Raw genomic sequence first — 23,591 nt, 5'->3', positions numbered from 1 at the left:
TCTGTATTAGTTATCTATTGCTGTATAACAAATTACCACAAAATTTAGTGGCTTAAAAAGAGCAAGCATATATTATCTTACACCGTCTGTGGGTCAGAAACTCAGGAGTTGCTTAGCTAGGTGATTGTCATAGGGTTTCTCATGAGGTTGTAATCAAACTGTTAGCCAGGACTGCAGGCATCCAGCAGCTTAACTGGGGCTGGATGATTGCCTTCTAAGCTCATTCTTGTGTCTGTTGGCAGTAGGCCTGGGTTCTGCAGAAGGTTGCTTGAGTATCCTCAAAGCATGGCAGCTGGCTTCTGCCAGAGTGAGTGATCCTAAGAGAGAGGGAGAAAAATGGAAGTTATAATGCCTTTTGTGACTTACCATTGGAAATCACACTCTGTCATTTCTACCACATTCTATTCAGTGTAAGGAAGTAACAAAGAACAGCCTACATTCAAGGTGAGAGGAATTAATTTCTACCTCTTGAAAGGGGGAGTATCAAAACATTTCCGGATGTCATCACTACTGAGTGTCTATCTTATCATTAATTAACTTCTTTATTGTTTTATCTAGTACCATGCTGTTTTCTAGTACATACATATTATAAGTAGTCACAATGACATAAACTAAAGAGTGTCCTTTAGTTCCCTCTGGAAGGCAACTAATATTTGTGAAATATCTACTACATGTCATTGTACAAGATTCTTAATGTTTGTTGTTTGATTTAATCCTCTGACCACTTTGTCAACTGGATATTATATTTATTTAATATAATAACAATGACTTTTATAGGTATCAGTAACTTTCTCTAGAACATAATTTTAAGTAGAGGGTTAGACTGAACTAAATAATCTACAATGTTCATTTGCTTTTGTGTAATCACACTAGTGGTCTTTGATCCAGTTTGGCTGCAGACAGGTTTCATTTAATACACAAAAGACTTTATAATTTTTAAAAATTAGTTTACTATATTTAAAAATTGGGAGACATCAAATGAAGTCTATAAGTTCATATTTTTGGCTTCTTTGAAATAATGAAGCATTTCTGCATCAAGACAATCAGCTAAAATTGAGCCTGCCTTTCCAGGTAGATGTATACGTGCAGGCAATCATCTAGGTTTGTCATAGTCCCTCCTAGCAAGTTTTGTATATTTACGTTATCTTTCTAAACCTTGTAGACATTTAAATTTGCCATCTCTACCTGATTAAAGATCATGCAGTAAATAATTAAAGAAGAAATCAAATACTAAAATTTGTCAATGTATAGTTTTCAAAAAGTTTAAAACATGACTCATACAAATATGTAGTGACTGTGTGTTAAGGAGTCATTTAGCTCATAATGAGAGGACCAGCAGGTTGATAAATCTGGTTCAAAGGAGTATGGAAGAGACTGAAGTATTTGCAATCAATTAAAGAAAAAATACTGATTTAACATAGTAAATTTAGATATAAAACTAGTTAATGTCACATTGGACAATAAAACTTGGGTTATCTTTACTGCCTGATAGAAATAATTTGCATCTCTATTGGACAAAATTATTCACAATTTATCCATATATAAATTAATTCCAAATTCATAGAAACCTGGGATAGTCAATATTAAATTGTAAAGTCTATTGTATGTTATATTTAATATTATAAACTGTAAGGTATAACGAAGGTATAGTCCCCAGGAGAATTAACTAATTCTTGAGGGGGCCTGTTAGACAATGGTCAAGTAGGACATTGAAAAAGAACATGCAAACATTCCTTTTTTGCATTTTTTACCAAGATTTTTACTTTTGTTATCAATAATTTTGTGGCATGGACTACTCTATCAAATAATAGTTGAGCAGGTCTATTATTTTTCTAGAGCTGCTGTAACAAAATACCACAGACTGTGTGGTTCAAACAACAGAAATCAATTTTCTTACAGTTCTGAAGGCTGGAAATCCAAGATCAAGGTACCAACAGGATTGGACTCCTCTGAGGCCTCTCTCCTTGACTCGCAGATGGCCTTTCTTCTGTGTGCAGGTGTCCCTGGGTGTCTCTTTGTATATCCTAATCTACTCATTTTATAAGGACACCAGTAAGATTGGATTAGGGTACACTCTAGTGGCCTGATTTTAATTTACTCATCCCTTTAGTGACTTTATCTTCAAGTATAGTCACATTCTGAGGTACTGGTGGTACCATGCAAAGGGGCAAGATCTACTGGTTGTAAGACAAAAACCAGTCATCAAGAGGCAAGATGGTGGCAGAGAAAGGACATTTTATTAAGTGATAACTTAGCAAATATGAAGTTGGTGGACTAGTGTCCTAAAGAACAATCTTAAACAGGACATAGAATCTTGAATCAATTATATAGGACAGTGGGTTATAAGGGAGGAGGTTAGGACTCTCTGCAGACTGGGAGTAACCACAGCAGATCTTTCAGTTTTTGTTGATGGTGGCTGTCAGCATAAACTCCCTGTCCAGGAGTCCTCACATTCCTAAGGAACTCAAAAGAAGCAACTCATTGTCTTATTGTAGCTGGGAGGTACACACACAAGCAGGGGCCATAAAATCTACAGAGCACATATATCGCCTGGAGGGTGTCTATCCACCTGGGTTAGTTAATCAGAGTTCATTCAAAGTTACAATATAGTTTCTTTCTACAATATTCCTTCCCTTATGTCAACTTTGCGTTGAGCTGGTATCAGTCCTCCCTCTTTGTTGTTCATTTCTCAATCTTGAGGGATATCCTGCTGATGAGGGGCAGAGACTGTTCCATCTCATTGAGCCAGTCTGTTAGTAAGACGATGATGCAGTTGGGCTCGCAAAGTTAGGCCTTTCTTATTTAAGCAAGTAATCAGGTATTCAATAAAAAGCATTTCTAGAGAAACAAAAAGAAAAGCAAGGTTAATTGTTGGAGCAAATTATAGACCTGTTTCTTAACCCAGTGAGCAGCTAGTCAAAATGGTTTCTAGAAGTCAGTGTCAAAGCATCTTCTGCAGTTTGAAATGTCTCTGATGAGGTCATCAGGTGTTCAGGTATCTTTTTGAGTGGTTTCAACACAACAGACATGAATGTCTCTTAAGCTGATATCAAATTGTCCACCTTCAGTTTGCATGGCTTCAGGAAAAAGGTCAGTTTCACTGATTTCAAATGAAAATAATGGAAAATTATTGAAAATATTAGTTTGGCGAATTGTAGCCAGACATTCAGGAGAATAGAAGTATTCAGGACTCAGTCCAGGTTACAGATAGAAAGCAAAAACATCAAAGTTAATTAACAGAACTAGAATCTAATATCCATGAATGTGTGCTATGGTTTCTATTAAAACACAATTTTTCTCTCTAAGATCACCCTCATTTTTATGACAGATAGCCAAATTAAGACTAAGGTTTATGAGGTAAGTCTAGTTTCGATAAACTTGGCCCAATTATTTACGTAAGTATAGGAAGAATAGCAACTAATCATATAGGATCTTTTAAATGTACTTTGCTCTAACCTTTCATAAGGAATCTCAAATTGAACCTTAAAGACCTGTTGATGCCAGGAAAGCCAAGCCAAGCACTTGTCATCAACTCTACCTGCAATACCTACAGATTTGGGTGAATTCCTCTCTTTTTGAGGTCCCCAAAATATCCTGAGGGTCCTTGCACCTGTCAGGAAAGTGACCTTCTTTACTCACCTGGTAAGGTTGAAGGGAACCCTGTAAGTAAGGTATCAGTACAATATTTCCAACTGGTTATTCCATAAATTCAACCTTTTTTCCTCAAAAACTGTCTTATCATATCTGAGTCTGCATATTTCCCTCAACTATGACATTCCAGTCCAGGCTTTGGTAATATAACCGATGTTTCCAATTGTGTCCTTTTATAAGGAGAACAGATTCTTATTGAGCTTATGCAAGTAATTGTATTGCCATGAAAATAATACTCACTCACTAAGAGTTTCCAAATTCTGGAGGGATCAGGTAGAGAGAAAAAAATAAATGTTTCAATTTTATTTACAAAGGTATAATTTTACCAAATTTCTATAAGTTATAGCTTAAGGGAAAGAGAAAAATATTTCCATAAATCTGGAAAAAACAAAACTTCAAAAAATCTACAGTGTCTCACATGAAAAGTCATACAAATTATAATCATCCTCATCAGTTAAATCAGTTCTGTGTAATTATTCTTGATCTTAATCTTCTGTTAGCAGTTTTATGAGGTCATCAGTTTCTCTGTTAGAATTCTGTAATTTCTTACCCAGTTCAATTTCATGACCTGAAAATTTGTCAGAAACCTGTATTCTAGAGTAAGAGTCAGTCCTTTCCATGAATCTCTCTGAAGATGAAATACATCTGTAAAACCATCAGAGTAAAACGACAACTATCTGTGAATGACAAAAGACTCAAAAAGGGTAAACGACAAACTTGGCTATTTCTGTGACATATAACACTTTAAGATAACAATTACAATTATGAATGACAACCAAGACAGATTAGAATGTTAGGAATGTTGTATAATTTTTAAAACATTTATGTCAATAACATTTATCCACATAATATCACCTAAGAAGGTTTATCATCACTTATTTGACAATGCTTCCCCTGTAATTTAACATACCAAAGAAGCCCAATTAATTTAGTATCCTCTTCTTTATAAGAAGAGAGAGAACAAATTTCTTTGACTAGTCCCAGGGGTCCTCTGAAAATTCTCAAAGAAAAATTTTTTTCCTTCAGGTCAAAAGAAAGACTTCACTTAAGATTTGAATTTTGAATGAAGCTTGTCAAAAATATAAAAATATTTTAAAACCCTCAGTCAAATAAGAAACAATTTTCACTGTGAAACAATGTTCAGTTATCCATTCAATCAAAGTCATAAGAGAAACAGTGGGAAAAAAAAAAGAAAACCTTAATAGGATAATAGAGACACCTCAGCCTTTTTGTAACATAGCAAATTATTTTAACAAAGCATAGATTTTTCTGCCTTTTAGATAGGCTTACTCAAAAGGAAAGAAAAACCTTTTATAACCTCTTTATTAAGAGAAGACTAAGAGTCTAAGAAAATTATCCCTTTTATGACAAAGAAAACCAAATTTTAATTTTTGCAACAGCTTACTTTTTATATTAAAATTCATTTACTTGATTAGATTCAATTCAATCTTAGCCCACTTAACCATGCATAAAACTCTTTCTCAGGTTCCTCTTCCACAAACCTTCTCTAACTTTCTTTTTATATTTAGAATTTGTCCCATGCCTTCTTTGTTCTCTCCTATTACTTTTGAACAAATTTATCTTTCTTAACAAAACAAACAAAAATATTTCCATTCTTTATACCTTCTTTACTGAAAACATGAATCTTACTTTCCTTGAATACAAAGATGTTTTCCTTATTAATTTTAGTAGCTTTAATTACATATATTAATTAGAATTTTAACCCTTACAGATCCTAGTGAAAACTAAAAAGTAAGCAATTATGAACTTTTATATTAGCATTCTATATATTTTTCATAATTTCTAGTAACATGCTACTTTGTATTACAATTTTTAATAAAATACAGGACATATTTACTAATAGACCCAAATGTATTTTAGTTTCTCTGTAATAAGAAGCCAAAGGTAGATAAACCAGATTTAGCAATTAATGTCTAGTATTTTATCTTATTTGGAAATGATCTAGATACTCCATGAATTTTTATCATTCAATTTAACCTAGCAAAGCCTTAATGTTTCAAGTTACCAAAGAGATTTTGGAAGCTATTTTAAGTATTCATGTCATAAACTATAATATTTGCTAAAAGTTTATTGATAAACTCTTATCTTACATCTAGACCATTTGTTTGTAACAATCACATTTAGATTACTCAAAAAACTTTGTGACACTAAAGCAATTAGCCATCATCTTAAATTGTTTTAAGTACATACATTGTAACACATAATCATTTTTAAAAAGTTTCCCAAAAAACTTTTACTGTTTTTACATTTATTTAGTTTACCTGTTTCTGATATTTACTTAGATTGCATATAAAGTTTTTGATACATGAGACAAAATCAGTTTTCATTCAAAGCTATTATCTTGCTATCAAACTTGTAACAGGGATAACATGAGCTTATTTGACTAGTAAACCCAAGCTGTATGTCTGAATCATATCCAATGCTGATAACTTTGAGGACATGCCTATTTTAATCAGACCAAGAAACTTAAATAAGCTTTTATTTACCAAAGATTATTTCACATCACATTAACTTGAAAGACATTCAGGTTAGTTTCTATTGCATTTAGAAATAATTTATATATGCACTTATTTTAAGCCAATTGAATAGAGCTCTTAATTTTGGCTATAACATGTGGAGGTAAAATATCACACATATACAACATACATATAGGCCCACATACACATAGACTCCACAGCTGTTATTTTAAAATTACTACTACAAATCAGGTACAGTAATATAAGACTCCCTAGTTATGAATCCAAATTTTGTTTTAAGCCTTTTTGCTAATATTGGTAGAGAAGATACTCAAGGTGCGAGATTTTGGTGAGGGCACTCTTATGGCCATTTTTCTTTCCTTTTTCCTTTTCCTTTTCTTCAGTCCTAGAAGTTAGTGATGGGCTAGATATGACCTGCAGGGTTTGCAAGTTCTTTGAGATAAGGGAAATGAGTGAATTCTGAACTGCTTCTAGATCTGCATTTCCAGTCTTGCAAGGATTTTTTTAAGGATGGTTGCTCTTGATTTCTCAGAATTTGGGTTGTAACTCAAATGACATTATTGGTCGATCTACATCACAAAGGCACAGAGAAATGAGTCACATTTCCTCCAAAATGGAATTTCTGGAGCATATTTGCCTTTTCAGTTTCTAATGTCCAATACCTATGGGCATTTTGAGAGGAACGGGGGAGGTTTGGGGGTTGGAAAAGGACAAGTGAACTTTGAAACACCTTCTAGAGCCATACCCCTGGCCCAACAGGGATTTGCAAGACCCAGATGGCTGTTTCCAGTTCCCCAAAGAACTGGAAAGAGGTTGACCCACACTTTCAACTACGTAATTTCTGTTTAGAAGTTTTCCCAACTTAAGGATCCATCCTCTGACCATTGGCAAGTAGGATCTTAATAGCAAGTTAAACCAATAAGCTTTTATGGCTTAACTATGGATGCAAGAGTCATCCTCAAAAGAGAGTGCAAAGTAGCCCTCACAAGATCCAGAAAGTTTACTCCCAAAAATAGTCCAAGAAAGCAAAGGCTTCTGCTGCATATGTGGTAGTGCACTAAAAAGCAACAAAGGTTGAAATGACAAAGGTCCCTGATGGACTGAGACCCCTCATGACCAAAGAGGTCACAAAGCCAAGCTCTCAAGACTTAGAACAAAACAAAAGAAAAAGACCCTCATCTTATATGCACAGTAACAGCTAAAGCTATGCTTTGGGTCTCTTAGAGTCAGACTAACACCTAGAGGGGAGATGCTGTGGGGTTGGGGATTGTGTGTGCCTTACAGAATACCTCATCATTGCAGCAACATTTTCTTGAGGTTGGCAGGGGACCTGTCATCATCTACCCCATTCCATGACCAACTTATCCTATCATCGGAATCTTCTTGAGGTGGCGAGTGCCCTAATGGCTCTTAACAGCTATACTCATGCCTACCAATTTTTCCAGCCTTTTTTGGCTTCCAGGATGTCCCTTAGCAACAGCTTCCACCCTATGCACATACTCCATAGGCAGGCCCTACAGCAACGTTTTCTGCTGGCCACCCAGGCAACAGGCTTATGGAGATGCCTGCATCTTGCCCTATGGTTTTTTCCTTTTTCTGATAAATGAAACAAAGACAGAGACAAGGAAGGATGATAACTATTTCTGGGAGTAGAAGATCAATAAACCAATGAGTATTTAGTAGCTCGTACTACACACTCTTAGCTAAAAATTGCCCAATTTGGGAAAATGCAGAGTAAGAGGCTACAGTTGGGGATTGAATTAGTGCTTCCCATTGTTTCAGAATTTAGACACAGCTAGTCAAAAGTATATTTATACTACAGCTAGAACCAGATCATGAAAATCTCTGGGAGTCTCCAAAACCAAGACCCTCACAATGAAGGCCCAGTCAAGGCTTTCTTCTAATAGCCCATATAATTCCCCTGAGGCTGATGGTAGTTTGGTAGGACCCTTAGCCACAAATACGAGTGCAGCCCGCATTTCTGTCCAATTATCTCTGACTGCAAAATGAGGTGGAACCATATTTTTGTCCCACTGTAATTTTGGGAGCCCTTCCCCCAACATGACGATTATCAAGCCAAGCCTTCAGGGCACAAAACAAGCTTGGTAAGAGTCTCCTGTTCTCCATGAACATTTACAACTTCTGGAAACTTTTGATTGAAAGGTGGAGCCCTTGACTCTAAAGATTTCTTTGTTTCATGGTTTAAAAGTTCAAAAGGAACCCAGAGTGGCCACTGTAATTTTAAATTATCCCAGGTTATCTTGCCAGCTGTTTTCCATTATCCCCACTTTAGGGAGCTCTTCCTAAGGTGGCTGCAAGAAAGAAGGTAATTTCTACAGAGAATTTGTTATGATCACTGGGAAACAGTGTAAGCCCCCAAATAGCCAATTTTAACAAATAAGACAGACATAGACAAACATGAACAGACACCAAAATCTAGTACTCTGAGACTCTAACCCAGGGTACTCTGGTACCCTATCCCAGAACACAGGACTCTAACCCAAACCTTTTGAGTGCCCTAGTGGCTGTAACCCTTTTATATTGTCTCCCCAAACCCATGATCCTAGCTTAGGGACTTTAACTCAGCAAAAAATCTCACAATGAGACCCCTAATCTACAATCCTGATGACATATTAGATAATTTTAGGCACAAACACATTTTAACAAGGTCACTTATCCAAAAGACATCTCATCCTAGAGCTGTTTACAGACAAAGACACAGAAAAACCAGAAAGCAGTGAACCGGCTCCCAGATTCCAGGTGAAATTCTATACCTCTTCCCACTCTGGCAGGGCACCCTATTAACCAGATGATTCCCCTCTTCAAGGAGGGGAACCTCACATGGAGGGGAAAGATGTTTTCTGCGGTGCATCCCTGAGGCGACTTACCCTACTCCAGATGTGAGCCAGTCGACCCACCAGAGGTAGCCATTTCTGTTTCCACCACAGGGAAGCAACCGGCATTGGCATGGGAGAGCAAAAAGGGCAGATCCCTGAGACAAAACAAACGTCAGCATCTGCTAGGGACTTACTTGACAGGTTGCCCCTCCAAAGTTGACTGGCCATGAGCAGGACTTGAAGTCCTGCCAGAGTCACCAAATTTATGATACCACACAAAATGGCACAATCCTCTCACCACAAGACAAAAGCCAGTTGTCAAGAGGCAAGATGGAGGCACAGAAAGAGCATTTTGTTAAGTGATCAGCTAGCAAATTCGAAGATAGTGGGCTAGCATGCTAAAGAACCATCTTAAGGAGGCACAGAATCTTGAAGCAGTTATATAGGCCAGTGGGATATAAGGAAGGGGCTTAGAAATGTTGACTCTCTGTTGTTACAGACTGGGAGTCACCACACCACATCCTTCAGTTGTTGTTCATGATGGCTATCAGCATAGGCTCTCTGTCCAGGGGTCCTCACATTCTTAAAGAACTTAAAAGAACAAAGTTATTATTGTCTTATCATAGCTGGGAGGTACATACACAAGCAGGGGCCATAAAATCTAAGGAGCACGAATATCTCCTGGAGGGTATCTATCCAGCTGGGTTTGTTAATCAGAGGTCATTCAAAGTTACAATATAATTTCTTTTCTACAATATGTCTTCCCTTATGTCAACCTTGTGTTGAGCTGGTATCACCGGAGGGTTAGGACTTCAACATGAATTTTGAGGAAAGATAATTCAGTCCTTGAAACTAAGTATATGTTACATTTTAGTGAATTAAAAATGTCTAAGTTCTACATTCACCAACTCTTGTAACTAACTACTTGCCTTATGACATATACAAAATCTGGTGTAACATTTTTTGTCCAATTATAAATTATTGTAAGTACTCATCATCTTCATTCTTCTTTTTTTTTCACTTTTCCCTTAAATTTTTCAATTGATTTCCACTGGGTACAACTTAAAATTGATAAACCTAACAAATATTGGGTTTAAAAACATTGCTAATAGTTATTTATATTTATATAATACTTTACATGTTTCAGAATATTTTCAATATTTTTTCATGATTATTTAAAATTTTACAAACATTGATATTTAGATTATTTTGTAGATAGCAGAAAAGTAACCTTTGCTTTTGGCAATTGAGAAATTCTGAGTGACCATATAAGAGCCGTTTCAAAAGATCAGTGAGGGAAAAATCCAGGTGACTTTTGGTTGAAGAATGAATAAAAGCCAACTAGAGAACATAATATCAGGAACATATTTAAAATTTTGTTCTAGTAACAGTAAAGTAATAACGGTCTTACTGAAACTTTACAGATTTTTTTTTGTAATGTCATAAAGTTACAGTTATCTTCGGCGATTTCCTCTGAACTTTGTTATATTTCAGCAATATGAAAATGAAATACTGATTCCGTTGTCTAGACAAGTCATCTATCTCCTAAAATGTTTAAATCATTTCACACATTTATTTATCTCTCTCTATCTATCAGCTTGCTTACTTGAACTCTTTGTCTAATTGCCTTGATTCTCCAATCTTAATAAAAATTACATTAAAAGCAGACGGAAACTTCCAATATAAGAAAAAGTAACAAAACCACTTCTCACAATTATGAAGTGTTCTGCTAATTATTAGGTTCTTTAGAGAGACCTTGCTGCTTCAAACTTGGATGGTTGTTAACAATAGCTACTGTTTCAGTAGCAGAGAATCTTTCTGCAGTGATACAAAGTTGAAAGAAGGTGTGAATGCTGTCAAGCAGTTCTTTTGTCTGAAATTACAATTGTATGGACTAAACCAACTGCATGCCTAGCGTGAGGGATGGGTCATTGAATGGACCCTGGCACATACTTTATCTGAATCCAAGGTATTTAGAATGACATTTGAAACAGTGTGTTCTGTGCTCTAGCTAGTATAATAATGCAAAAAGAATCAAAAATAAAACAAAGCAAACATTTCCAGGTTTCTAGAGACAGAGAAACAGTCTAGATTCCTTAAAAAATCCTAGTTGCTGAACTGGTTGAAAAAAAGCTTCACACAGTTTGTGGGACGTTTAAATGCTTATGTTTTGATAAAAACCCTGTAATTCAGGAATGAAACTAGAATCAATAGCTTGAAAATGTATATCCAATGAATTGCAAAATCCGCATTCTGCTTGTCCTTGTAAGGCATGATAGAAATTCCCGTAAAGTTGCTCCTTTCTCTACCTTGCTTTGACAACATTACATTACGAATGATAATGATGACGCGTGCATCTACGTTAGTCTTTCTGTTGAGAGGATATCAGTCACTGAAGCAGCATGTTACTAAGAAAGTATTTTGAAGCATAGAGTAGGAAGAATGTTTAGGTTCGAGTTGCAGAAGGAAACTTTGCTTAGTCAACAAATCATAGATCCATAGTGGGTTTGAACAAGGAGGTATCAAGGTATCATTTCCAATAGATAAAAACATGACTGTCATAAAATTCAGGAATGAATATGGACCAGGAATTCATTTATGGCATTATTGAGGGAACCAGCCCAGTATTGCTGATCTGAGAACATTAGTGGAATTGGATATTTATAGGCATTTAAAAAAAAAAAGAATGTTTAAATAAGATTTGTAGGTTAGGTATAAAAATGGTTAATGCCTCACAGGGTAATAAAACCATAACTTTTGGGGTTATCCTTTCTACCAGACAAATATCTACAAATTAGCATGAACCCTTGCAGTGTATAGATCTGATCAAACAGAAAATACTCAGGTCAAATACAGATAGATTTTTCTAGAGCTACACTGTCTATAGTAGCCACTAGCTACTTACATTTTTTTAATTTAAATTAATTAAAATCAAATACAATACAGATTCAGTTTCCCAGTCACAGTAGCCACATTTTAAGGGCTCACTAGACACATTTGGCTAGTGGCTACATTATTGGACAGTGTCTCCATCACTTCAGAAAGTACTATTGAACAGTATCCTTCTAGAGAATTAATCTTTGAGCAGACCTGTTTTACAATGCCTGCATATGTCATTTAAAGAACATATCACTTCCCTTTTTGCTTTATTTCCAAGCTTTTGGATGCTGTTTTATAAACAAAGGCATCTTAAAGATCTCCTTGTCTACCTTCTCCACCCTTCTTTTTTTAATAGAAGAGTATCTGAAGATAAAGGTTTATGTAAGTTCACAAAAAGTTTACTCCTCTTACTGCTAAAGAGTTTAGTGGGGCCATTGAACCAGTTATGCCCATTGGGTCGAATGAACTATTCTGGACAAATGCAAAAACTAGGAGAAGATTTTATTGTAAATACTTATATTTATGATAACACTCTCTTGATCCATTGGTTTAGGTCATCCTCAGTCCTTAGATAGCAAAAAGAAAGGCATCAAGAGGTAGTCATTATTTTACAGAATAATTAAATCACTTAGTTTGGCATAGCAAGAAGTTGTGTTTGCAATTTTTTATCATAAAACTACCTATGCTTTTGAAATGTCCTCTGTGATGCTTTGGACAGACTTATGTACTCTTTGGCTTATGATGCTAGATTTGCACCTGTAACTCAGTGATTTTGTGTGTGTTGTTTTTCAGATGTGCAACAAATGGCGATTGACTGGCTCACCAGAAATCTCTATTTTGTGGATCATGTCAGTGACTGGATCTTTGTTTGTACTTACAACGGGTCTGTATGTGTCACCTTGATTGATCTGGAGCTTCATAATCCTAAGGCAATAGCAGTAGATCCAATAGCAGGGTAAGAAATTCTTCTTTGTAGTGTCTGATCTGAAATAGTTTCCATAAAAAATATGTATATATATACCAGTGTCTGATGAGAATTGTAGAATATAAGATTATGGTCTCAACTTTTTTTGTTAAATGTTGATTTTAACAACTGCATTGCAGGAAAGAAAAAAGGTTGTAATTTACCATGCAGAACCTGGGGAAGACCAATTCCTCAACACATCAATATTGCAGGCCTAACCTAAGACACAAACAACCTGCCATGCTCCCAGGAATTGCTTTGGGGTCACCAGAGAAGAAACTCAAGATCGTTTTAGGTTAGAGAAAGGAGACTAAATTACTTAGCAGTGGATCTTGTAGTTAGCAAACTTCAAAAATGCTACTTGAAAGATATACTATTAACAAACTTATGTCCAACAGAACATTTAGGATTTATAAAAGGGGTATAATACATGTTCAAGGGTACTACTAAAACATTGTCATCTTTGTTAGTTGAGACAACTTTTTCTCTGACTACTGATATGTAAACACTGTATTGTTATGGAGTTACTGAATTCTTCATAAAAATCCATCTTCCCTTTTTCTGACTTTCCAAGTTTGCAAGCTACTTTATTGGGTAAAAAGAGGCCTTATCTGATCTTCTTTTGGCTAATAGGCTCATTAATCTTTTTTAGTATGTCACAATTTGTCAAAATATAGTCAAAAATGTTTAAATTCTCATCAACTTTTTTCATGTGATTAGAAAATCAATTAAGGAATTTATGTTTTAATTTTATAAATGTTATGATATTATTAGAAGGGGAGGGGCAAAAAAAAAATGTAGAGAGTCCTATAAATTCAGTTCTTTCACCAGTCGGTATTGGTCAAGGATACTTTCAAATTAATGATATAGTGTACAACTTTAACTGAAGGAGCTGTTGTTTTTTTCAGATATAAGTTGTAGCAAAGATTTGAAAACTGAAATTTTATCTTCTTATTGTTTTAATCGTCCCCAGGCAGTTCAGGCTGAACTGTCTGATGGAACATATCCTAAACCGCCATAAGCATCCATTCAATAAATGGGAAAATATTTACTGAAGAAACAGCTGTCATCCATATGTGGACTTTTGTCACTCTTTACTTAAAGTCTGATTGAATATTAAGATGCATCATCACAATGGTTCTGATTTTGACAAGAACAGCTTGCACGTAAGAACTTTGCTAGCAAGGCTGTGTAATATAATTCTTGAATGTGGCTCTATTTGTATTTGCAGCAGATGGTTACTTGACTCAATCTGACTGCAGTGATGCTTCAAAAGACATTAGTAAAAGAAGTTGTATTTAAACTGATTTGTTTGGGTTGTTGGGTAAGCGTAGTAAGAAAGAACTGGAAATTTACAAATGTGCTAACAACACTCTTTTGGCATTCTGTTTAGGAATATATTTGCTTGCATGTTTTTCCCTGGATATGCTAACTGAATATCAAATTAGCCTTTAGACAGTCTTATCTGTGAAAAATGTTAAGAGGTGAAGCTATTGTGTTTCTCCCCTCATTATACCACTGTTATCCTTTCCCCCTTCTTACAAACAAAGATCCAGAGACCCTTTTCGAATAAAACTGCCAATCAGGAATGCAATATATGTGAACACCATCTCCCTTTCTGAGCAGCAACATATTTTATGTTCTCAAACTTCCTATTTCTCCCTGTCATTACATGAAAGAACCATGTTTTGTCATTTTTGTCAAAGGAATTAGAAATAGAAAACCCCCACATTGTTTGCACTTATTCTCTGCTGGATTCCTTTGGGCCCAGTGACTGTTTAAATGTAATTTTGTCATGTATCATTTATCACAATAGGTTCTGCGGAATTTTTTGTTTGAGTTTGCCCTGTCTCTCTAGCACAGGTTTTCAATCATGAGTCAGAAATCAGAGAGGGAAAAGCTCTGCTCTTTTATAAATATGTGTTTGTAATAGAACGCTTTCAAATACATTTTACTTTTAATATCATAAATTTGGCTAGGATTTATGTGCTGATATCTAGGGAAGGAACAGTAGGTTTTTCCTTTAACTTCTACTTTGGGGCCTGCTGGAGAGTAATTTGAATAGTTGAGACTAGAACAGCTCTGCATGACCTACTAAAAGGGAAATGTGCCACCGGTGAAATTTCTCCTACCTTTTTCTAATTGTATGGGGTGATATTCTTTGGCTCTGTCTGTAATAATTTCAATTCAGAAAACATCAGAATGTATTTAAAGTCTGACCCAACTCTTTGAGCTTGACCTTAACAGGTATGGAAATGGAGGGAGTTTGCCTTACCTCCTCAAAGGCTGCATTGAAAAAATATCTTTTACTCGGCTATGCTTTTAATGTCACTTTTCTCAATCTCCTATTCCCTTCTTATCTAATAACTATTACAGTATTGTCTTTTTTTAGTTTAATTTTTTTTTTAATTCTCCGTGGGTTGAACATAGATTACTAATTTTCTCTCAATATGACTTGAACCAGGCTTCAATCCAAATCTGGCAGGAAGAGATTGTTTATAAACATTACTTATGCATGCTCTTGTTTTTTTAGTGGACTTTTAATTCAGGCTAATTTTCTGGAGATGCTTCTTGAGAGTTTCTTCTTCCTGTCAAAGTTTAGCAACTTTTTTCAACGGTTCCTTGAAGAAATTTCCAAAATTATTTTGATAGAGTCAGTAGAATTGAAAGGTAGCATAAGACCATAGTTCAACCAACATCAAAAATAGCATTTCTGGCCGTGGTTATTAGGGCTCTGCTTGTTTAATGGGTAAGAACTTGGTGCTGGAGTCATTCTCCTTGGGATCAAATCCTGGCTGCACCAGTTACCAGCTGTGTGATGTTGGATGCCTCTTTGTTCCTTTGTTTTTTCATCTTAAAAATGTGAGTAATGATGATTCTTACCCTAAAGGGCTGTTGTGAGGATTAACTAAGGTCAAACATATAAAGTACTTCCACACTTTCTGAGTTGTAGAATATGTGAAGTTCTCTATTTCACGTTGCCTCAAAAATAACTACTAATATTTCCAGCTCTTATGATACCATTATGAGTAGACTGCTGAGACCAATATCCCATCCTATTCTTGGGGGTGGGGGGATAAAATCGGGGGGGCGGGAATCTCCTTTCTTCTCTCCTTGTGTTCTCATGGCTAGGCTAATAGTAAAATTGACACAAGGCCAGATTAACAGGAGAAAAACCCAGTTTAATACATATGTATCGGAGACCATAAAGAAATGATGCTCTGAGAGTAAACAAAGCAGTTAGTATATATACATCTTTTACACACAGAAAAAATAAATATGTGAAGAATTGACAGGACAAAGAAACTTAGACTTGAGGTGCATTATTAGTGAGGAACTTAAGCAGAGTTTGGGTTTGAAGTAGTAAGTTAGCAAGGTTTGTTTATGCAGGCTTCTTGGCCCTGAATCCCCAGCTCTGGCAATAAGGATGCAGGGAGAGCTCCTTTCCCATGGGAGACTTATTTCCTGATTTCAGGGAGAACAGAGACAGGAGGGGTGAATGCACTTTTTGCTTCTCAAATAACTTCCATTCAAAAAATGAATATGCTATTGTGGAATATTTTGGGGTGGTCTGCCCTGAGCCCCAACACTCTTAAAGATGATCTTTTCATCTCCAGCCCCATTCTCTTTCTACTACAAACCTTCCTAAAATGGTTTATATCATATAGACTAAATCTATTATATAATAAAGAGGAGGGTAAATGAGAAAAAAAAAGTGGTATAGCCTGGGAACAAAGAAAAAATACGTATAGGATGTTGAAGGAGAAAAGTACAGAGCAACTGAAGGTATAGGAAAAAAAAGTAGCAGAGGAAACATTTTAATAATTGATTTTGTGAAAGATGTATTTGGATTACCTTCAAGGTCCTTCAAAATACAAAGGTGAAGAATGAAATCCATTCCTAGTTACCTTTGTCAATTGAACTGTGTTTTTGAATATGGCGTTGTTTCAGTAATAAACCATGTAGTATTTGGGTCTCAAGAGAGTTGTCACTGAGGACAGGAGTGGAGCTAGTTTACAATCTTGGTTCTAAGGTATGGTCCTGAGCTTCATATTAAATTAAAATCATCACACTAAATTTGAGACAAGAATTCATTTCACCATGAACGTCAAATTCTGGCAATGATATTGCAAAAGAGGAAATCAATTAATCCTAAGCATGATAATTATTAGAAAAACAGAATAAAATTAAAAGATATTTTAGTGATGGTACTGCAGTTGGAATTGAAAATTTGGGAAAAATATATTTTTTGGACTTGGGGTACCATATACAGAACCTAAACTCTATAAAGCTGTGTGAGATGACTAAATTTAGGGAGGGAGAAATCTCCCATGTCATGTGAAACAGCAGAAAATGAATATTTTCCACTTATACTCTTTTTCTTTGTAGGATAAACTTTCGCCTTGTAGAGAGTGAATGGCAGCGTGATACATAGGTTTTATTTGTGAATCTGTGATTCCATGTCAGTAATGAAGGAAAAATGTGTTGCCTTTGTTCTCTACAAGAGCAAACCATCTGCCAGGAGACGGAGACATGAAGCTCAAGTCGAGGAAGCTGAATTCACACGGGAGCGATGGACAGTATTTAATAGTTTATAAACCCTTTCCCATCACCCACCTGGATCCCCATTGTTGATGAAATTATTCATGGCTGAGAAATTAAAGATAGAATTAAAGTTAACAGCCATCAAAGAGCAAGACTTACTAATGAAATTCTAATCTAGATGCTATGTGAATGTGGGAAGCTAGAAAATGAAGCAGGTTTGCCTATGCTCACGATAGGGGTTCTGTAACAAGGAGATCCTTGGGGTAGATATCAGGTTTCTCAATTCTGTGAGGTGGCTCGTAGAGCCAGCCCAACTTCCAACTCAGAGCCTGTATTGACTGTTCACTTACATGAGTAGAATTGTTGTAGACCTTTAACCAATAAACCCCTCGGACTACACCGTGGGCAAATTAAACCTACAGTATTGCACCTCCACAACCACTACCTACTGCTTTGAGGATTCAGATGGTTCTGAAGTTGCTATTGATTTGAACGTTAGGAAGCATCTAAAGACATGCCCCTATGCACTCTTTTTCTCCTCATGGAAGTATCAATCTTGGAGGGTTGCATGGTCATCTGCAATTCATGACTGCCCCTAATCTTTTGAAATTCATGTTCACATTTTGATGGGTTGCAAATTGTAAGTCCTGACTTTTTAACCAGGAACTACCCTCTACACACACTCACAAAAAAACTACTCATATAGATATATCTTCTAGCCTCCTTCACCATCTCAGTATAGGCATGTGACAGGTTCACACAATCAGATGCACCTCCCCATTGTTCAGGGAGAGAAATGTTTCTTGAAGATATGGAAACTTAATCTTCCTCGGAATCTTCTTGAATATTCATTTTCGTTAGTAGAAAACTCAGAAAAATTGAGAAATTCCAATATTTTCAATAATCGTTCTCCTGAATTTGTGTATTGATCTGCTATAATTTCCCTCTTGGGCATCTTGAACTTAGTTTCTTAAAAAAAAAAAAAGAAGAAAAAAAATGCCAATGAACGAAACTAACTCCTAAAATTATGTTTTGGGTTACTAGTGTATCTTTGAAACAATCTTGGTCCTGCACACAGGAACAGTACTCAGGTGGGCTGACCTTTGAATTCACCTATATGAAGGAGAGTGCCAAGGAAGTTATTTGCCCACTTCTCTTTACACTCACTGAGTGATTCATGCAGTATAATGACAACATCCCTAGTCTTATAAATTTGTACTAATTATTCCAAAAATTTTGCCAATGTGTTTTCTTATCTGTAGCAATAAATTCAAGTAGATATTGTTAAAACATTAGCTATATTTCCATCTTTTTTTCTATCCATAATCTATCTAAAGATTTACATGATTATTCTCTATTTTACAACACTACTACCTTCTCTAGATGAGTCTAACACTCCTGGATCGCATTTACGTTCATAGAAAATTATCTAAGCAATAGGCATCTATTTTAGACCAATTTACTAAGCGCTTCAGAAGAGTTATCACTTGCCACTTTTCAATCCAAAGTTCTTCAGGAGTTGCTGATGTGAAATAGGCAAGACGACATGGATATGCAAGTGTGTGTTTCATAGTTTGCACTATTTTGACTGAAGTTGTTGAAAGTCTCTCTCAATGGTATAAATCCATATTAGCTGTCTTATATATGACTCAAATTCTTCTCATTAATTAATTTTGTCTAGGTTTAACCTCTCCAAAATTTCCTCTCCAGATCTTTCCTCAAGTGGCCGTTCATGTATGGCATTACCTTTAATTACTGTCTCGTTCAGTTACAAATGATTTTTCTATTATATTGTGATTAGCCTGGGGATATGGCAGAGAAATTTGAAGTGGTTTATGTTTAGCACAGGCTTTACTGGAAACTTAACCCAAATTGATTCAATTCCCACTGTGTTCTTGACTCATATCATTCATAAAGTCAAAATAATGCAAATCATTCTACATCTCTCTTTGCTCTTTTCTATTCTCTCCTCTCTTTCTTGTTCACTCTGTAAGTTTGTTAAGCTTATCTCTCCATTACTGAGTTCACAATTCTATTTCTAGTAGTTATGCTCAATGTCTTCCCAACCTTCCCATCATTCCCTGTAAAAGAGATTTCTTCTCTGAATTCTCACTCTGATTAAAGCTGTCCACTCAAATATATAGACCAACAGAAAAACAATTGTGCATAGCTTAAATTACAAAGGAATTTATGATTTTACTTAAAAATCTAGATATAGGACAGTTCCTAGGTTGGTTATTTTAGTGGCTCAACAGTTTTGTTAAGGACGTGGCTTCTTTCTACCTCTTTGTTCTGTAATGTTATCTTTAGTATATACTTCTCAGGCTAATTCCCCTGTGGTCATTAGATGGCTACTGAAGTTCAAGGGATCCCATATAGAAACACAATATTCAGTTAAAAAACAATATTTTTTCTTCCTTGAGTGTGGAAGAGCACCCAAAGCAGACATTCTCTCATGTCTTCTTGATCATAACTGGGGTACATGCCACCTAAATGAGAAAACACTAGATAATTTTTATCATTGACATATGAAAGGCAGAGATACATAGGAGTAAATTTGGGACCAAGCCAACATGGAAGAAAGAAAAATGGATTATGAACCAACATCATCTACTATAACCACTATCAGATGATACTCCTTTCTCATATATAGTCTTTTGTCTTTTCGTTGTTCTTCCCAGGCACTGAGGGGTCCCTTTTTGCTTAGCTAAATCTGTTTGGATTATGGACAAGTATTTTGTTCCAACCTTTCATTCCCTCTTCTAGGAGATCACCTCCATTTCCTTTTTGCCAAGGTCTTTGAAACTCATTCTGAGGAATATTTTTCTTATCTCTTTTGAAGGCAAATGACAGGGGATTTTTTTTTCTGTAACATTTTATCCAATACTGAGAAGATGTTGCAGTGGGGGCACTCTGGATAACATTCATAGTATCCCTATTTTTATCTTTAAAGACACAATTTAAGAAACTGACGAGAGCTTTTATTCTATCAGATTCTTCAACACTTGCAGAAGCTATGCGAATATTTCTAAACCACTGGGGTAATATTAAGTAAATTATTGTTTCACTTATAAAATAATTCTCAAGTGGCACGAAAGCTTTTTTACTCTCTGCCAGAGAATAGTTAACATACTGGAAGAATCTGTGCCATTATTAGAAAAGAATAATTTTATATTTTCAAGTAGTTTAAAATTACTTCTAATTGTTTCCTACATAAAGTCCTATGAAAGCGGACAGTAGGTACAAGCCAGTGGTACTGCTTTTGAAAATGTGTAGACAACTTTCCTGTATCACTGAGGTATGATCAGGGCATCAAAGATAATGATATGATCTATTCTCTCATGGAACTTGGAGTACAACAGTTATGTATCAAATATCAAACATGATAATCAGAAGATACAGTTATTGTAGTGTACAAAAAAATTCTAAACAACAAACAAAATACTAAGCAGTAATTTATCTGAAATTTCTCAGGAAAATAATGGGTCAGGTTCAAAATGTTATTTTCTAAGAACTGAGAGAATCTTGGTTTGTGAACACCACAAAGGAAAGAACAAAAATTAAAAGCAATAAAATAAGTACTTGACACCATTCCCCTTGTACATTACCACTCTTTCATACACAACATAAATTCAGGATATTACCATAGGCCATATAATTATATTCAACCAAAAAAAAAAAAAAGAATGAGAAATAAAAAGCAACAAGCAGCTTTTATGCTGAGTTATGTTTTGTTCTGCTTGACTGCTGAGCCTTGCAGGATATTGAACCAAAATTGATGTTTTCCCTTGAGCCAGATTCTTAGTGGTTTGACTTTGGAGAAATATCTGGCATTAGGGTCAAGGTGGATGTTTTCCAGTGTCAAGTGGTTTTTATTCAAAAGTTTTGTTTTCAGTCATGTAGAGGGAAAAGGCAAATGTTGAGAGTATTTGGTCTTCTTTTGGTCTTAGTGATATAATTGTCTTTGTAAGCACATAAAAGTGGTGCTTAGACAGGAAGCATCACACTTCCTGATTTATAGTATAGCTATACTATAAAGCTATAGTCATCAAAACAGTATGCTACTGACATAAAAACTGACAAATAGACCAATGGAGCAGAGTTGAGAGCCCAGAAATAAGCTCAAGCATGTATGGTCAACCAATATTTGACAAGGGAGCCAAGACTATTCAATGGAGAAAAGTCAGTCTTTTCTATAAATGGTACTGGAATAATTAGATATTCATGTGTAAAAGAATAAAATGGACCTCTAACTTACACCATTCACAAAAATTAACTCAAAATGGATTAAAGACTTAATTGTAAGATCTGAAACCATAGACTCCTAGAAGAAAACATAGGAATAAAACTCCTCCACTTGGGTCTTGGTAATGAATTTTTGGATGTGACACCTAAAGTACAAGTAACATGTAAAAAATAAACAAGTGGGACTACATCAAACTAAAAAGCTTCTGCATACCAAAAGAAACCATCAACAAAGTGAACAAATACCTTATGGAATGGGAAAAAATATTTGCAAACCACACATCTGGTGGAAGGTTAATACCCAAAAATATTAAAAACCTCATGCCACTCAATAGCAAAGAACCAAATAACCCAGTTTACAAATGGACAAAGGACCTGAATAGACATTCATCCAAAGAAGATATACAAAAGGCCAACAGGTACATGAAAAGATGCTCAACATCACTAGTCATCAGGGAAGTACAAATTAAAACCATAATGAGATCACTTCATACCTGTTAAAATGGCCATAATCCAAAAGCCAAGATAAAACAAGTATTGGCAAGGATGTTCGAGAGAAGGGAACCCTCGTACACTGCTGATGGGATTGCGAATTGGTACAGCCACTACAGAAAACAGTATGGAGGATCCTCAAAAAACTAAAAATAGAACTACTGTGTGATTCAACAATTCCACTTCTGGGAATATATTCCAAGGAAATGAAAACATTAACTCAAAAAGACATCTGCACCCCTATGTTAATTATATCTTTATTTATGATAGCCAAGACATGGAAACAATCCGAGTGTCCATCCATGGATGAATGGATAAAGTTGTGATATATATACAATAGAATATTATTCAGTCATTAAAAAATGAGGAAATCCTACCATTTGCAACACCGTAGATGGACTTTGAAGGCATTATGCTATTGAAATAAGTCAAACAGAGAAAAACAAATACTTTATGATCTCACTTATTTGTGGAATCTGGGGAAAAAAGAAAAACCTCATAGAAAAAGAGATCATACTTGTGGTTACCAGAGGCAGAAGGTGGGGAGAGGGGGAGTTGGAGGAAGGTGGCCAAAAGGTACAAACTTCCAGTTATAGGATAAATAAGTACTTGGGATATAAGGTACAACATGGTAACGATAGGTATCACTGCTGTGTGATATATAGGAAAGTTGTTAGGAGAGTTAATCCTAAGAGTTCTCACCACAGCAAGAATTCTTTTCCTTTTTTTCCTTTCTTTTTATTGTATTTATATGAGGAAATGCATGTTAGATGAATGTATTGTGGTAATCATTTCATAATATGTGTAAATTAAATATCATGTTGTATGCTTTAAACTTATACAGTGATGTATGTCAATTATTTCTCAGTAAAATTGGTAAAAGTGTAGAGTAAAAAAATTGTGCTTAGGTAAACAACTAACTGCAGATAAATTGTACTCCAATGACATCCTAAAATAATTTAAAGCTTTTTGGGAAAAACAACACAAACAATTTTTGCCATTGTTCTTCTTCATAATGATAGAATATAGTTATGGTAACATCATCAACAACCAAACTATTTAGCAAATCCCTATATTTACTTCCTAATCTGGTTTAGAGTGACATAAAATGAGATTAAAAAGCTGCATAAAGAAGAAAATGTTTCTGCTTTCTGGAAGCCTTCAGCCTAGGCCTCAAAATGGAATTTAGAATTAGAAATCTAACTAATTTGAAGGTATACCTAAGGTGATTAATTCACCTCATAAATTCAATCAGATCTGTATGAAGTGTTTGGAACTCAACAATGATCAAAAAGCCTTCAAGGGGCCGGCCCCAGGACCGACTGGTTAAGTTTGCATGCTCTGCTTCGGCGGCCCAGGGTTTCACCAGTTTGGATCCTGGGCAGGGACATGGCACCACTCAATAGGCCATGCTGAGGTGGCATCCCACATGCCACAACTAGAATGACCCACAACTAAAAAGATATGCAACTATGTACC

General features: G+C 35.5%; 1 protein-coding gene across 3 annotated transcripts in view; it reads left to right on the top strand.

The window, feature by feature from the left end:
- The window catches only part of LRP1B (LDL receptor related protein 1B), a 1,824,802-nt gene that overhangs the window by 870,993 nt on the left and 930,218 nt on the right, over nt 1-23,591 (top strand). For all 3 annotated transcript variants that reach the window (XM_070581263.1, XM_070581262.1, XM_070581261.1), the window contains one exon: nt 12,659-12,821. In XM_070581263.1, the coding sequence (XP_070437364.1) occupies nt 12,659-12,821 (163 nt within the window). The remainder of the gene's footprint in view (nt 1-12,658; nt 12,822-23,591) is intronic.

Source organism: Equus przewalskii, chromosome 17 (assembly GCF_037783145.1).
Source record: "Equus przewalskii isolate Varuska chromosome 17, EquPr2, whole genome shotgun sequence".
In the NCBI taxonomy this organism is placed as follows: Eukaryota; Metazoa; Chordata; class Mammalia; order Perissodactyla; family Equidae; genus Equus; species Equus przewalskii.
Note: the sequence above shows the minus strand (reverse complement) of the source record. Positions and strands in the feature narration are given on the sequence as shown.